Here is a 16,985-nt window from a genome sequence, read left to right on the forward strand (position 1 = left end):
GATCAAAGATTATTTTTTGGGCAAAAGTGAAACACCATGAACCATTATGTAATCACTCTATTTATTATGCGAAGTATTAACTAGCCTGTAAATCTCTAGATTTTCATTAAATTTAGGTTTCGTATATCAAATTAAAATCAAATTATTGCTATGAATAGAATTTGCAAAGAAACTATTAGTTTCTTATTTTATAATTATTTTCCTATATTAACATATAACTTGGTGAATTATGATTTATATTAAGGATATTAGTGTCAAAATATTGATTTATTGCAAAATCCTAACAAATCAAAAGTTTGACAATTTATAGACGTTTTTAAACATATTAAGCAAAACCAGCATTTAATAAAAGTTTAGAAATTTTATAGAAATACCCATATTACTAACATTTTCACTATGCACACTTAGATGATTTAGCAACCGTTGGATGAGCGAACTAGCTTTTAATCCTAACCATAGATGCACTAGCCGTTAGGCTTAGTAAAGGGCTTTCCAATATCTGTTTTGAAACCCTGTTCTTGTTATACACATCCGATCGATTCTCTCTCTCGCTCTCAAAAAAAATATTACTTCTGCTTTCATCTTGTGATCTCTCTTTCATTCACAAACTATCAATCTCGTCAAACTCAATTGAATTTCGATCTCAGAAGTTAACAATAAGAAACATCACCCTCTTTGGTAAAAATTGGACATGGACTAACAAATCAGAACAATATTAATGTTGTTGCACATATGTTATGTGTATGTAACACAGAGACAGATGCATCAAATCCGCAGATTCTGCTTTTGTGAAACTCACTTAAAGGCTGCCATGCTGACTCCGGTGTATCCTCCATGAGCCCTGAAACTTCCCCGGGACTTGGAATAACTGAGATAGTAAAATTCAGAGACGATGGCAGTGAAAAAAGTGAAAGCCGCTCCTGCAGCGAAAACTCCCTTCCTCACAGTCTCGCAAGAGGGCTCATTATTGAAGAAGAATCTCCTGTACTTGGTGTGTTTAGCATTCCTCACAGAACCAGCAAGAAGGCAAGCCTCAGCAATCAGAAATGTAATCCTACATTACCAATACTTCAATCTCAATTACTCTTTACTTGTTTTCTTTTTAAGCAGGCATACAATGAGCAAATATAATGAGGTGTGTACCAGCAGAAAATGAAAAGAAGAAGAGCACAAGCCCTTGAACCTCCGGGTTTCAATGGATTCCCACAGCAGAAGCATCTACTTGCAGCCATTATAATCACTTGGCTTGCCATCAGTAATAGAAGTGCACCAACACCATAACCAGTTGCAACATCTGAGCTGTAAACACAGTATTTGTATTCATCCTCACTATCACTCCTCATTGTGCCCTGTCAAGAGACCATATATATATGCAATGAGGAGCCATCCAAGAAGTTTATCCTCTTTAGTTTTCTGAAAAAGCATGGAAGCTAAAATTCTTGGAACTTACTTAGGATTCCATTATGATATTATAAAGTTAAGATTTCAAACTAAGCTGATGGAGCCTCTACACTTGGTTTACATGCTAGGCAATTTCATTTGAATGTGAGCATGAGTGTTGATATAAACATGAACATATTTGCTTTCAAATTAACAGGTCAAACAATTTATGTCACCAGATTTAGAACATTCAGAGAAAAAATACATAAACAATAATGGGAAAAAACAATTTAAAATTATAGAATCTTACAATGCTTCTTCTCTGCTCAGCAGCAACTGCCAAACCAAAAGCTATAACATCGAAAATAAAGACAACGATAATTAAGATCTTGGAAGCCATTAAAAGATCTGGATCTCTCACTTTCTGTGTGATATTTCTCTACATGTAGTCTGATATAAAAAAAGTTGAGAAATTAACAAGTTGTGTTAGTGTCATTATTGCACTATTTGTTTAATACTATTGAAATGAAGCTAGTAGTATTACTTTAAAAGAGACTGTGTTTGGAAGAGAAATAAGTCAACTCTTTACCAGCCACTTACAAATACTTATTGTAAGGATTCAACGGTATACACCCGATTCTATGATATTGTTCACTTTGGGTTAAGTACTCACGATTTTGTTCTTGGAACACTTCCTAAAAAGCCCCATACTAAAGGAGTAGGAGTTTGGCTTGGAAGATCCACTTATGCAATGGTGAAATATGAGTTTAAGCAGAGCAACTTTGATTAATACAGGGATCAGATAACTTGTTTGATAATATATGTTGATCATATGATTATCAACAAGGAAGAAATTGAGGAATTGAAAATTTGTTTCAGGAGTTTGAGATAAATGATCTAGGCGATCTCTAAGTTCTGAAGAGAAATCTTCGCGAGACAAAAAAATGCATACATGATATTTTGGCAAAGATAAGGTTGCTGGAATGCAAGCCAACAAATAAGAGAAAATAAAACAAGAGTGATCGGATATTTTATATGTTGGCTAACTAGTTTGAACATCCCGAAAAAAGAATACGATTTAACTAAATTAAGATGGAGGGAGTATATTTATACATTAAATTGGTAATTTATCCTTACAAATTTAAATTGATAAAGATATCATATAAATTTGTAAACATGCATTAAGGTATAATGAGTATTAATATGCTATTGCTATGTACCTTACATGTGAGCACTACTTCGTTTAATGGACGTTTATATTTATGGTCTCTAAGGAAAATGCTCATCAATCATCATCATCATCGCTTCTCCTCCATCGATTCCAATCCTCCTTCTTATTGCTGACAACTCTCAAGCAAGTTCTCCCTCTCTCTCTCCGACGAACAGCTGCTCCTCTAACCGGCCTTCCCCTTCTCAAAACCAACTCCATTAGACTTATATACCTATTCCTGATCGCCATCAACGGATGCTTCTCCGTCATCAGCTTCTTCCTATATGCCTCCCTCAACACCACCGTCTGTGTTCGGATCTTATTCGACACGTAGAAGATCCCCGGAAAATGAACCAGCGCCTTCTTCACCCGCACCCGCCCAATCCCTAGAAATTCCCCAAATCGGAACACATTTTCCCTCTCCGTCTTCTTCGTCACCATCAAGCTCAGGAGCTCGTGGATCACGCCTACCATCCATCTCTCCGCGTGATCGCTGTTCGGAGACAGATGGAACGCGTTCTCGTACGGCGAAATGTAGGGTAAATGCTGCCATTGTTGCTCCACCCAGTCCTCCACTCTTTTCTGCAAATCAAATCCTTTCGGTAAATTCATCGAATACTTGATCTGCATTCCATTCAAATCACAATCCCGCCTCTTTTCCATTTCAGAAAGGGCTAAATCGTCTCTCCAGTTGAGGAGCCCCAATCCGAAGACGATTTCCCCATTCGAATCCCTAAACCCTAAATCGCAGATCTGGAAATAATCAGGGAATTCAGGCAACAATGTGAGTAGATAATCATGAGGCAATCCTAAATCGAAGGTCAGCGTATCGATTAAGTGAAGCGGAAGCCTTCCGCCTCGCGCGATCATGAGGAGCTTGGCGAGTCTCTGGGCGAGGTCGAGGCGGTAGCGCGACATGTTGAGGTGCAGCAGCTCGTCGCAGTGGATGGAGAGGGCTTTGGGGGTGAGCTTGACGTGGGGGAAGGGATTGGTTTTATTTGGCGGGAGAAAGATTTTGAAGATGAAGGGATAGGACTGAATGAATTTGTCGGCGGTGGTGGGGAGGGAGAGGTGGGGTTTGAGAGGGGAGATGGCGGAGAGGGGTAGGGATTGGGATGGGTGAGAGAGGATGAGGTTTTTCAGTGAGTGTAAGGATTTGAGGTTTTTTTCTCTCTCTACGGCTGCGTCGAGATACGGATCGCGGACCCATTTGATTCTAGCGTTTATGAAGGTGCGGAGGTGGAGATGGCGGCGAGCGGTGGCGCTCAACTGGAGGACCTCGCACTTCATATTACACTGTAATTGAGGGAAGAATCACCTCCAACCATGCTCCATAACCCATTGCAAATCCCCCATTTTTTGGGTTTTTGAACAGTGGTAGTGTACACATACGCATATTTTTATCCAAGGTTAATTCTTTTTGGATATTGAAAAGTGGGGAATATAAGTTCTGAAACTCACCTGGAGGAAGAGATTGAGAAACCCAAATAAGCTCTCGGAACAAGTTGATAGGATCCCCTTTGTTACGTCCCCATGTCTTCCGTGTGGGGACATGGAGGCGAAAAATGGAAAGAGAGGATGGGGTTTCTCTCGCTTTTGACATAGTGGGCCCCCAATGGGAGGCTCGCACGACGGGCTATTAGCTCAGTGGTAGAGCGCGCCCCTGATAATTGCGTCGTTGTGCCTGGGCTGTGCACATTTTATACTACTTCCGTTTTTCTATAGTTGAGTTATTTTTCCATTTTGAAAAATTTCTTTATAGTTGAGTCATTTCCATATATGGTAACTTTTTTCTCTTTCTTACTTTACTCTCTTTTACTTTTTTTCTCTCTACTTTATTCACTTTATACTTTATTCTCTCTACCTTTCATCTCTCTTACTTTTTTATCGATTTATTTAATACACCCAACATTCATTTCTAAAACTCCATGTCGAAAAGTTCTGCATCAACTATAGAGAAACAAAGGGAGTCTTTTTTAGGTTACAGAGTACTTCCTCCGTCCGCCATTAAAAGTCCCGATCACTTTTACACACTCATTTTGTAAAAATGATACTCCCTCCGTCCCACAAATGATGTCATACTTGTGGGACGACACGAGATTTTAGAAGGTTTTGTTTTGTGTGTTAAATGGAGAGAGAAAATATAATTTTTATATTCATGTGAGAGAGACCATTGATGCATTTTTTGACAAGATCAGAGACTATTAGAGCGTCTCCGGTGGCGCCCCTCCCACTATGACTTCCCACTAGGACTTTCCACAAAACTGCATGTCACGTCATCACTAGCCCTTCCCATTCCACTGCCACATCACTAGAACTTCCCACTGCACTAGGACTTTCCACTAGGACTTCCCGCAATAAAATTAAATTTACGGAATTAAAATTCGACACGGATACGAACGGGGAAATGCGAATATTTCATTAAAAAAAAACATACATCATTCGAAAAAAAAAATTACATAGTAGATAGAAAAAAAGCAACCACATCAACGTCCACCCCTCCGCGTCCAAACCTCTTCGACGATATCCTCCTGAAGTCGAATATGGGCATCTCTTAGCCGCATGTCGGCAAATGCGCGCAACCGCTCAACCTCTCCATGAGGTACCCCCATGCCCACATTCGCGGTGGCCACGCCGTGGCTTGGACCGGCACCCGTATCATCTTCGTTCGTCCACTGAGTAAGTTCGTCCCCTTCACTTTCGACAATCATGTTGTGCAAAATGATACATGCGTACATGATGTCGCCGATGTTGGTAATATACCACTGCCGTACCGGATCCCTCACCATCCCCTATCGACTCTGGAGCACACCAAATGCGCGCTCAACATCCTTGCGCACTGCCTCCTGACGGGTCGCAAAGTAGGACTTCTTTTGTCCGACCGCATGCTTGACCATCTTTACAAAGACGGGCCAGTTTGGGTATATCCCATCCGCCAAATAGTATCCCATATTGTGCTGGTTGTCGTCGGCGACGAAACTGATGGCGGGACCAACGCCATTGCACTGATCGTTGAACAGGGGCGACGACTGGAGGACGTTGAGGTCGTTGTTCGACTCGGCGACTCCAATATAAGCATGCCATATCCACAGCCGGTAGTCAGCTACAGCTTCAAGGATCATCGTGGGATGCTTGGCTTTGAAGCCGGAAGTGTGTATCCCCTTCCAGGTGACGGGGCAGTTCCTCCTCCCAATGCATACAATCTATGCTGCCCAACATCCCAGGGAACCCGTGCACCAACCGTTCATATTTATCAGCCGCTGGCAGTCTTCGGGGCTCGGACGCCGAAGATACTGATCCCCGAATATCGATCTAACGCCCGCGCAAAAATTCAGCAGACACTCGACGCTGAAGACTCGCCAATGTGGAGGTACTCGTCGAACATGTCGGCCGGGCCTCCGTACGCCAGTTGCCTTATTGCGGCAGTGCACTTCTGTATTGCCGTGTGTCCGGGTTTGCCAGCCGCATCCTCTCTGATCCTGAAAAAATCGTATCTTCTCTCTAAAGCACCTACGATATGCATAAACAGAGGACGATGCATCCTAAAACGTCGCCGGAATAAGGCATCCCCAAAACGTGGTTGCGGAGCAAAGTAGTCCTCATACTACCGAATATGTGCAGCAATGTGGTCCCGGGGTACATGACGTCGGCGATGGATCGGCCGAGGTACCGCCGCCGCCGCCTGCTGCCGCCGTTGCTGCCTCTGCCGGAGCAATCGATCAATCGCCTCTTGCACAGCGAGATCCAATTCATTATCACTATCACTAGCGTCTCCGCCACTACCACCCGCACGACTACTCGTCATTCTAGATATACTTGAAAAAAGAGGTTAGAGAGAGAAACTTGTCAACATAAGTGGTGTGAATGGAATGAAGTTCAACGAGCCCTATTTATAGAGTTTAAAAAAAAAATTTAAAACGCGGACGTCCGACCTTCGCCACAGTGGCGGACGTCCGACCTTCGCCACAGTGGCGGACGTCCGGTCGGACGTAGGGGTGAGGGGCAGGGACATGGGACGGGCACATGGGACAGGCGTGGGCGGACGTCCCGTTCACTACGGCGGACGTCCGGTCGGACGTCGGCGACGTCCTACCGAGACGTCCGCCATTGGAGAAGCTCTTAGTGTAGTTCACTCTTTAAATAAATATGTAGGTAAGATTGAAAATTTTCAATTAAGTTTATGAATATGGAATATTCTTTTGGGTTTTAGTTTATGGTTGGAGTAGAATTACTGTTTGATGTCACATATACTAAAAAAATGGGTTTGGGTTAAATGTAAATGGTTGGAGATGACCTAAGATTTTGGGAACATTCAACTACTGATATCATATACTTTAGGCTTGCTAATTTGGCCGGTTCCGGTTCTAACATGACCAGTTAACCGATTTCAATTTTCATAAATACTATAACCTGAACCGATGTTTAATTTTAATCGAAATATATTTATAATTTTAAATAATTCAGTACTAATAAAATAATAATCCAACATTGGATCTATAACAATTAATACCTAAAAATTTAAATAAATACATAAAAAAAATCCAAATCAACCATACAATAATATTCATATATGGGCAAGAGTTATGCCAAGTGTAGTAGATCAGACTAATTTATGTTGGCAATTCTTTTATAAAAAAAGGACTTATAAAATTTAGCATTTTTTCAAAGGAGTTTTAAAATTGAATTCCACTTATCTTTTTTTTTTTCTCTCAATAAATATTCAATAGAATTTCCATTACTAATTGATCTTGTTGTGACTTTTTAATTTAATGCGGTACTGTTAATAAATCATTCACAAACATTTTAAAATCGTATATTAAATGAATTGTTACATAAATTTGTTATAAAGTTAAATTTCTATCATATGAAATGATATTGTATTTGTATAGTTTTTTTGAAAATTATAAACAAACTTATGATGTTCTACTCATCGTAGTTAGTTCATAAAAAATGGATTTGGGAAACAACTGTGGATTTAAAACATCACGGTTTAAATATTTCAGAAAACAGAGCTCACAAATTTAATACTATTTAAATCTTAAAACTAAACAATGTTTCAAATTATTTTATTTCAATTCAATTAAGTTAGATTTATTAGTATATTAAATTATAAAAAAAATTAAATTAAATTATAATTCGATTCATGGTTAGGAACCAGTTGATTCCGGTTAGAACCAGAACCATTGTTATATAAAAAGTTGAAACCGGAACCGGTTTTCCAGTTCCCGGTTCCAGTTAACCGAGGACTGAGGAACCGTTTAAGCACCCCTAATATACTTTCTTCGTCCCAGTGTAAGTGACACATTTTTCTTTTCTGGATGTCTCACTCTAAATGATACATTTCTTATATAAAAACATTACTCTCTCTACTTTTTCTACTCTCTTTTACTTTACTTTCTCCACTTTACACATAAAACAACATTAAACAAAATCTCGTGCCAAATTATAAATGCTCCACTTAGAATAGGACGTAGAGAATATAACCATTAAATTTACGAGAGAATATTTAGGAATTGAAAGCCAGCAAATCATTAAATCGGTTTATTGAATCATTAATTTTTGACACGTAACTTTATGTAGCATAAGTTTATGAGATAAGTATAGAGAATAAACTTCCGTTCCCGAATACTTGACACAGTTTGTCATTTCGGTCCGTCCCCGAATACTTGACACAGTTCACTTTTTCCATTTTTGGTAGTGGACCTCATATTCCACTAACTCATTCCTACTCACATTTATTATAAAACTAATACTTTAAAAGTAGGACCCACATCGCACCAACTTTTTCAACACACTTTCCATTACATTTCTTAAAACCCGTGCCGGGTCAAACCGTGTCAAGTATTCGGGGATGGAGGGAGTATATACTATGCCCTCTCTTCCTTCTCACAAATTATAACTGGCAATACTTTAATTACTTTTTATTTCTACTTCTCTCTTAATTTATCAATTTTACATCAAAACTTGTGCCCAACCAAAAGTGCATATTCATGTATGACGAAGAAAGTATGTTTTAAAAATGTGTTATTTTAAACGGGAAGCAAAACACTTTACACGTGTAGGACAGAGAGAGTATGTAAATGTATAATTTTAATCTTTTTATTTATAATCATTGTGAAAAAATTGGAAAATAAGCATAATTTGAGATTATACTCCCTCCGTCCACAAAAAATAGTTTGATTGATAGTCGTCATGAGTTTTAGTGTTCAGGGTTCAGAATTTGGTAAAGTAAGAGAAAAGGAGAAAAAATAGATAAAGTAAGAAAGATATGAAGAACTAGTGGGTAAAGTATGAAGAGAAGAGAAAAAGTGGATAAAGTATGAGAGACGAATTTTTCATAATAAGAGTATTTTTCGTGGACAAGGAGAATATGTGGAGTTCGGCATCACTCTGAGATCTAAGAAAGCATGAATTTTAATTTGAATTGTGATAATAAAAATCCAAACTTAGAAATAGATTTGTTCGTGTCCATAGGAAAAAAGCAATTTGATAAATTTAGATACATTACAAATGGAGGGAAAATGTGCATTACAACCAAACACATGACCTTACATCATCACACTTACAGAGGAAACCATCAAACAACAAACAAGTACACTCAGGAAACAAAATCATTGACACACAACGGAATCAAGAGAACTCTGGCCTCCGGAAATGGTTGGAATGAGTTCTCTATACAAAACCATGCTGAATGGTTTATTGTTTGCTGCGCAATAAATTATACCATCCTTCGTCGCTTGACACCAAACGTTGCACCTCATAATGCTCTTCTTCTGGAGCAACCGTAGAGGCAAATACTAACCATATCTCGAGAATTTGAATGGTGCATTATGTAGAGGCTTCTCAAGTAAAATTCATGCAAGAATCAACTTCTTCTACCAAAGAAGATGAGCTTCCTGAAGCCCTTAGGGATTTTCGGAGAGCTTTCACCATTATTCCATTTTTTTCTGGAATGGTTTAGTTCTGGACTTGCTTCACTATCGGAAGGTGGAGTTGAGATAATATTCATCACTGAGATTTCAGGCGAAAAGGAGAGCTTTTTCTTCTCTGCACCTTTTTCATTGCTGTTTGATAGAGCAGATTTCAAATTATTTTCCGCTGTAGGATGAACTGCGATCTCAGGTGCAACCCCAACATGAACATCATCAACATTAAGTTGCTGGTCCTTTAGAATGGATGAATGTTTTAAAGGGAGTGGCATGTCTTTGCTAGGTAAGATCTGAATGGAGTTTTTCTCTTCTGAAGCATCTGTAGTGGATAGAGTAGCCAATTCTATCTTCTCAACTGAAGTCACAGTATGTAACAAGGTATCCCTCCCAGATATCTCATTGCTATCTCTCCTTTTAGCTTGAGTCCCTTCTGCTTTTCTAGATTCATCCGCGATCATGGGAGTGGCACCTGCGCTAGCCTTTACCTGAACAGTGGAAGTACTCTTTGAATGATTTAAACCAGTTTTCTTGTCTGAAGCATTGATCTTGTCCCGTCGCTCCTGAGTTGCCTTCGTCTTTTTCAGTTGGGAAGGCGTCATTGTGGGCTTTGCCTTAGATGTTGGTTTTTGGTTTTGACCAACTCTGGATTCAGTAGACGAGTGCTTGTTTGTTGTACGAGCAGTAGATAAGCGATCAATGGTGGAACTCTTCATAACTGGTTTACATGATGTTTTATTCTCAGCTGTTGCAGTCTTCTCATTACTCTTCTTACTCTCTATTGTATGCCTCTTTGGAATTTCTCGGGTAATACCCTTAGCAGCACTTCTTTCTGCAATTCTCTTTTGACGCTGAATCAATAATTCTTCCATCTTCTTCCTCTTCTCTTCTTCCTAAGTTCAAAGTAACAGGGAAGAAATTAGATAGAACAGAAACAAGACCAAGTGATTACAGCACTATCATGCTACAAAATGCTATTAAATCCTAATGCAATGATAATTTAATATTGCAGGATTAAATCAGTCCTATGAAATGTGCCAAACAAATGAAACATTCCTATAATACAGTGAAATGCAGAAATCTACTTATAATATGATACCTTATCAGATTTGCCTCTTGTGCTTCCAGCTGTTGATATCTTGCTCCTTACTGGAATATCGGATTTGCTCCTTGACAGTGAACCCTTTGAAGCTTTAGACTTTGGTTCTTTTCCAGCCACTTTCCTTCCCAGTTCCTTGCCATTCTTGGAATTGGTCGACTTATCATTTTGCAGTGGTGTAACATCAATGCTAACGCTTGGTTCAGTTTTGGACTGAATCCCAACTGTTTCATACAGCGAAATATCATTCACATAACCCATACTTGGAGCCCTATAATTCACAACTTGCTCAGAAGCAGAATTTTGTCCAAACATCATTGAGAAGTCTTCAGGTTCGGAGAAACTTCCAGCTTCAAGTTTACCATGCGTGCTATTCACGGATTGATTGGACCCGGCAATGTCTGGTACCATTAAAGCGTCCTCCTTTGGCTGACGTTGCAGTGGACCATCAAATGTTTGTGACTGAACAATGAAAGAATCATCTGAAATGACTTCTCGTTTATTTTCTCCATCTTGAAAAGGGGTGGAGGAGCAAAAACTACTATGATCTATACTCCCACATGGATGTGAAGATATCTGTCTTTTGCCACCTATAATCCAGTCTTCCTCTTTCGAGGTCTTAATGATGGACAATTCAGTGCCAAAATGAGAACTTTGGGAGACGTATCCTCCTTCTCTTGATGGCATTACCAGATCATCATCTTTACTCCTCTTCGTAGCTCCACGGAAAATCTCCTCACCATCTGATCCTTGAACTCCGTTTCTGTTTGATCTTTCAGTCAGAAGAAAATCATCACTAGCATGCTTTGGCTTGTTTAGCTTCTCATCGGAATTTCCCTTGCCAATTGAGTGCTCTTCTTGAAGATGAATATCCCTCGGACCTTTTGCGTTGTTACTTGGGTCTGGATCCTTCATGAGGAGGTTTTGAAAAATATCCCAATTCCCCCCTTTACTTTCTTCTTCAGAATGACTTACCCGTTCATTGCTGGCTTTCTTGCTATCATCTCGGGCCTTATTCTTTTTGGAGGGTGATTTATGCTGTTTCTTCAATGACCCAACAGCTGCCTCTACCTGCTGTTTAATGGAGTCTGCATCAACGTATTCATCTTCATCAAAAGAAGAGCTATCTGAATCACTGCAACTTTCTTCTTTCGTGGCAGAAGCAATGTAATTTATGTTACGAATAACAACTTTTCTTGAAGATTTTCTGCTATGCTTCTTGTTATAAATCCGGTCGTTTGGAGAAAGAGTTGCTTCATGGTCTTTCTGGTCGCTCGAATCACTTCCAGAACTTGATTGATCAATTTCTTCACCTTCACTTTTTGTACTGTATCTACGAGCCCGGTTGACATTCTTTTCCTTTTTCTTATTAAAGGACCTGTATCCCTTGTTATCATTGATGTCCCTATCAAGATACATGCCTGAATCATGGAAATTGACAGGCCACGACGAAACATTGCTTGGATAGTGTGATGGAGGGACCTGCATGCCAGGAAAGATATACCCCGGATATGGTCGGGGCCGTTGAAACATCGGATTCTGCATGTATTGAGGATGATTGTTTTGCCAAGTCGGGGATTGAGCTGTCCTTTCTGCCTGTTGCAGATGAAACTCTGTTGGCAAACCATTCTCTGTGCCTTATGTTAATGAATTGCCAGTTCAGTTATACATACTTCAAGATAGCAAAAAAGGTCCAAAATCTGAGAAAAATTACTTGTATTGCTTACTCCATAAGATGTAAAAAAAATGAATAATATAACAAGATAAATTTAGACTCTCTCTCTCAGCCAGATATCATAACACAATTCTCAATTTTGAGTCATGCTTACTTAGATAGAGATTAAAAAGATCTCACTTCATAATGTTTAACTTCTATATTCTACTACTCTAAATCGAGGAAGTCTCTTGTTAGAGCGTTTAATGGATCAAAACTTGGATAACTAAACACTTTGAAATTACAAATACGTGGCTGGATATGATTTTCCAAATGTGGGTATTAACACAAATCTTGACTAGTTGTTGGTACATGGTCTTTTGCAAATTATTGTACTCCATATAAATAGTGCATGGGTGTCGTATCACACATCGGTTATGTGCCTTAGACAGACTTAGTCTCTTGTACTATATATATGTGAAATATACCTACTACAATTGTCTATATACTTTTCGACATATTCTATGTTTTATTGCTCTACAACGTATTATAGCAGATTCGAATCCATCTCTAGTTTAGTCTGAAAAAAAAAAAAAGAAATTAAGGTTTCCGCTACGTCCAACACTACTCTTCCCTTCCACCTCTGCCCGGAATTAAGATTGTTCTGTTCTGTTGCTCTACTCTACCGGAAGTTACTATGCCCAAAATTAGAGTTTCTGTTTCTGCTGCTACTACTTTGCCAGTTCTATGACTCCTACTGATCTGCTTAGGGCCCCAACTACTCTACCGACTTTGTTCGGTTCTGCTTACCTCTGCTGTGACAGTCTTGTTCTGTTGCCGCTGCTACCAACTTTGCTCGGTTTCTACTACAACTTCTGATTAGGTTTTTGGTTTCTTCAAATCATCTACAATACCGAATTTTAATTCCTAACCTAATTTAGAGACCACTATCGTATTCAATGTTTCTACTACTGCTGCGACTGTTGCTACTTCTACCGTTGTTTCTACTACTATTGTTGCAGCTGCTCTACTACTACCACTTCCCCACAGCTGCTACTACTACCCTACAACTGCTACAACTTCCTCACAGCTGCTACCACTACCACTGCTACAGTTACTACTACTGCTACAACTGCCAGTACTACCACAACTACTCTAAGCATTTATCAAAGTTGTACCAGCTTTAACTTGAGGGGAAGTGTTATATAAAAAGTATTCCACATCAGTTATGCGTCCTAATCAGGCTTGGTCTCTTGGTTTAAAAAGTTATGAAATATTAACTACTCCCTCCGTCCCTTAAAAATAGAAACTCTTTTCTTTTTGGTCCGTCCCATAAAAATATAAACTTTCTATTTTATGAAAATTCAACACACTTTTTTCTTTCTATCTCTCTATTACTTTACCAAATTTGCATGAAAACCCGTGCCGTTACAAAAGATTCTATTTTTGAGGGACGGAGGGAGTATTACTTTTCTCAACTATGCCTACATACTTTTCCACATATGTCTATGTTTTATTGTTCTGCAATCATCATTTTAGGTCCATTTCAAAGTTTATGAGTTGTATTACATAGTCTGTCTAAAGAAGTGCAAATGCTATCATTTGTTCAATACATTGGTCAAGCTATTGGGGGATGAAAGTTATTTTCTATTGGTTTCTGCACCTCTTAACTAATGTTTATTAACAGAAAAGAGCAAGTATAGAAAGTATACCTTCGCCACTGTCGGATGCTGAGCTCTTAGCTGGCCCAGTAGGATACAAATCATTATTTTCACCAGTGTATACAGCTCCAGACATTCCCAAATACGATGCTTGCATTGCTGCTACTTCATCTAACCAAATCTTATCACTGTTCTTCTTATTGCATAGCTCCATGAAGTTTATGCACGCTTCCCTGAATCAGCAGAAGTAATGTCATCGCCATGGGATGAGTAAAAAAGGAAATGACCCAAAATATGACATCAACTTAAAAGTTAGCCTGTCGTAGTGAATGTATCTGTCAATGTAAGGGAGACACAAGTTTTAGACAAGACACGTCAACCATTAAACTGAACTTCCACATCCATTCTAAATCGTTCTGGTTCACTTCCACAAAGTATTCGAAACATCATCGAGTGAGAAAAATAACGAAAATAGAGGTTTACTGCCAGATTATTTCACGACATAGCTAGAATCCACAATAACCATCATGATGTGAGACGGTACGATTTTTCTCCAGAATACAAGGCTCCAGCATAACACTCAACCCTAAAAAATCCACACTGAATATATCCTACCTTAAACGGAGAGCTCCAAAAGCATCACTGAAAGATACAAGATCATATATATAATCCATCTCAAACCCTGCCACTAAAGCACGTGCATAAGCCATTGCTTGCTCTTTCTTGAGCATTGCCTTCCGAGATTCCAAAACACGTTGAAGACGAATCCTATACACACCCCATGGAAATTGTTAATATACAACTGGTAGAAATTGTACGTTCAAGAAATAAATAAATTAAGATAACGCATTTACTTTGGATTTTCTTCTCCACCATCATCACCGTTGGTTTCAGATTTGGACTGGAGATGTGGTTAAATGGTGTATCATCAATACATGTTTTACAAAATACATTCTGAATACAACAAGGGAAAGATTAGAAGGCTACAGAGGATGATGCACCTTAAATGGGGTAGCTGAAAATCTGAAATCTCCATCCGTCGTAGGAGTACCTGCGAATACAAAATTGTTGTTTACTCGTGTTATATATATAAATTGATTTACATATTAATCTGGAAAATTGCTGCAATTTCGAAAGTCAATGACTAAAAGAAATCCACTAGTCAAATTTATAAGACTATATTTGACACTTCACATAGTAAGAGAGTGTAATTCTTATTGCAGAAGAAAAAATTTAAAGATCATCCTGATTAAGATTTCACTCTTGTCCTCATTCATGCAAAATTAAGCTGATTCTTCAGATATTTCCCCTTTCTACTCAGAGACCAGGTAAAAAAAAAATTGATAAACAAAACGATGTTACAAATAACCTATGTGAATGTCTATAGTTCAGATGAACCACAACAAAACAAAGCCTTTTTGTGAAGATCGATTGTTATAATCCAGTACATTTCCCTCGATCTCTCTCCGGATACACACATCTTGAGCATACAAAACTATAAAATATAATCTACAAGATTCGATTCTAAAAGTCACATGACAGTAAGGGACTTACTGGGATCTAAGAGCTTGACTACTAAATTTAATCCATTACGATCTAAAATCATAAAAGCTAAAGAAAAACCTCAATTTGCAATTCATTTTTGTCATACCTGGTGGTCCATTTACTTGCTCATTTGAGCTTTCAATCTGATTTATCTCTCTCTCAATAGTCACAATTCTCTCAAGAACCTCGGGTGTGCTAACAAACTTCACAAACCTTAATACAAAAAAAAGAAAATAAAATCCATTTAGTAACACACACAACATAACAGAAGAGACTTAACACAGCATAAACTCAGACCACCTTTCGAGAATGGCCTTAGTGAACCATGGAGAAGCATCTGTGGAAATAGGCTTAAGCATAATCGAATATCCACCTTTGGAAATTTGATCCTTAGCCGATTTCAAATGGCGGAGAAATGGCTCCAACAACCCTGATGCTATCTTCTCACTCTTATTCCCAGCAAATATCACGAGATCACATCTTCATTGATGAGAATTGTGGGAAATTGGCATCAGAAATTTACATAATTGGGGGTGGAATGTGGAGAGGCGTACCTTGTTCGTGTCGGTGTCAATTGAAACAGAGCATAACCGAGCAGAGTAGTGGAATCCATACTGCGAATGACAAACAGTAAGAAAAAAAAACAAATAGAAGAAGAAATTGGTGTTTCTTGGAAGGAAGACGAGAAATGCAAAATTCGTGAATGTGAAGGGTTGCAGATGCGAGGAGGGAACATGCAACCGATGAAATAAGGGATTGATGGGGCCTACAATTGAGGAGGCCGACAGTTTCAAAATCAATCTAGGAAGAGCAGTCGTTGGAGAGTCAATTCACATGGTTTTATAAAGATGAGATGAGAGAGAATATTGCTTTTGAAGGCTCCAAATGTGGGAGGTCAGGTGATGAATGATGTGAAGATTACGGTGGTTGCTTCGCTTGGTTGTCACTCCCACCAGATTTTGACAGTCAGTGGACCTATTCACATCACCACTTTCACGACTATTTCTGTTTATTTTCACATTTTGGTTATTCCCAAAAAAAATTATTGATTTTGAGATTCTATAAAGGTGTTCGATTTGCAAGATTGTATCTCGAGATTAAATTAGTAGTGTGTTTGGTTCATGAGATTTAATTCCACAACTCAATCATAAATGGATAATTATGGGATAATTAGTCATAGTTAACTTAATCTTAGATTATATCTTGATATTATTTTATATAGGAAACCAAACACCACCTAAGTGTCTCTATCTAATATTGTAGGCCGATCTCCACTAATACTACGTCAATCACTTATTCTCTCTATGAAAAAATTGTGATCAACGAGAATAAGAACAAGAATAACGACGCAAGGTTTTATATGGTTCGACCTAAAAAGTACATCCACGAGAAAGTACTTCTCGCTTTATTGATTCTGGGAGTGAAGATACAAAGAAAAAGGTCCATCCACGGGAAAGTACTTCTTGCTATATTGATTCTAGGAGTGAAGATACAAAGAAAAAGGAAAACG

General features: G+C 38.7%; 3 protein-coding genes across 6 annotated transcripts; all 3 read right to left on the bottom strand.

Moving 5' to 3' along the window:
• Positions 1–595: 595 nt before the first annotated feature.
• On the bottom strand, positions 596–1,829 carry LOC125210629 (uncharacterized). Its single transcript, XM_048110173.2, has 3 exons — positions 1,691–1,829; positions 1,144–1,349; positions 596–1,054 (listed from the first exon to the last, which is right to left on the bottom strand). Exons 1-3 carry the CDS (start codon positions 1,778–1,780, stop codon positions 796–798), a joined length of 555 nt encoding a protein of 184 aa, XP_047966130.1. The 5' UTR covers positions 1,781–1,829; the 3' UTR covers positions 596–795.
• An 836-nt stretch (positions 1,830–2,665) lies between these two features.
• On the bottom strand, positions 2,666–4,078 carry LOC148930389 (Ubiquitin carboxyl-terminal hydrolase family protein). Its single transcript, XM_089066787.1, has one exon. The coding sequence runs from the start codon at positions 3,878–3,880 to the stop codon at positions 2,666–2,668; it is 1,215 nt and encodes a 404-aa protein (XP_088922913.1). The 5' UTR covers positions 3,881–4,078.
• A 4,983-nt stretch (positions 4,079–9,061) lies between these two features.
• On the bottom strand, positions 9,062–16,408 carry LOC125213820 (COP1-interacting protein 7-like). 4 transcript variants are annotated; one of them, XM_048114565.2, is made up of 10 exons: positions 16,246–16,408; positions 16,030–16,089; positions 15,776–15,955; positions 15,582–15,688; positions 14,932–14,981; positions 14,785–14,831; positions 14,546–14,698; positions 13,982–14,163; positions 10,616–12,252; positions 9,062–10,409 (listed from the first exon to the last, which is right to left on the bottom strand). In XM_048114565.2, the coding sequence occupies exons 2-10, from the start codon at positions 16,086–16,088 to the stop codon at positions 9,456–9,458; spliced, it is 3,369 nt and encodes a 1,122-aa protein (XP_047970522.1). In that variant the 5' UTR covers position 16,089; positions 16,246–16,408; the 3' UTR covers positions 9,062–9,455. The 4 variants fall into 4 exon arrangements, with proteins under 4 accessions (XP_047970522.1, XP_047970521.1, XP_047970523.1 ...); XM_048114564.2 differs by having other exon boundaries at positions 16,030–16,408; XM_048114566.2 differs by having other exon boundaries at positions 15,776–15,924; positions 16,030–16,407.
• Between the last annotated feature and the right edge of the window lie 577 nt (positions 16,409–16,985).

The sequence above is a fragment of the Salvia hispanica genome, chromosome 3 (genome assembly GCF_029641045.1).
Source record: "Salvia hispanica isolate PSC_SH4W2 chromosome 3, Shi_PSC_v1, whole genome shotgun sequence".
Classification (NCBI taxonomy): Eukaryota; Viridiplantae; Streptophyta; class Magnoliopsida; order Lamiales; family Lamiaceae; genus Salvia; species Salvia hispanica.

Excerpts from the sequence above, each read along its gene's own strand:
- LOC125213820 (XM_048114564.2), bottom strand. The coding sequence starts at position 16,211 with ATGTTCCCTCCTCGCATCTGCAACCCTTCACATTCACGAATTTTGCAT. Across the intron at positions 14,164-14,545 it reads TTTGGAGCTCTCCGTTTAAG|GGAAGCGTGCATAAACTTCA; the intron begins GTAGGATATATT and ends CTGCTGATTCAG. Across the intron at positions 10,410-10,615 it reads CAAGAGGCAAATCTGATAAG|GAAGAAGAGAAGAGGAAGAA; the intron begins GTATCATATTAT and ends CTTTGAACTTAG.
- LOC148930389 (XM_089066787.1), bottom strand. The coding sequence starts at position 3,880 with ATGAAGTGCGAGGTCCTCCAGTTGAGCGCCACCGCTCGCCGCCATCTC.
- LOC125210629 (XM_048110173.2), bottom strand. The coding sequence starts at position 1,780 with ATGGCTTCCAAGATCTTAATTATCGTTGTCTTTATTTTCGATGTTATA. Across the intron at positions 1,350-1,690 it reads CTGAGCAGAGAAGAAGCATT|GGCACAATGAGGAGTGATAG; the intron begins GTAAGATTCTAT and ends GTCTCTTGACAG. Across the intron at positions 1,055-1,143 it reads CTTCTTTTCATTTTCTGCTG|GATTACATTTCTGATTGCTG; the intron begins GTACACACCTCA and ends TTGGTAATGTAG.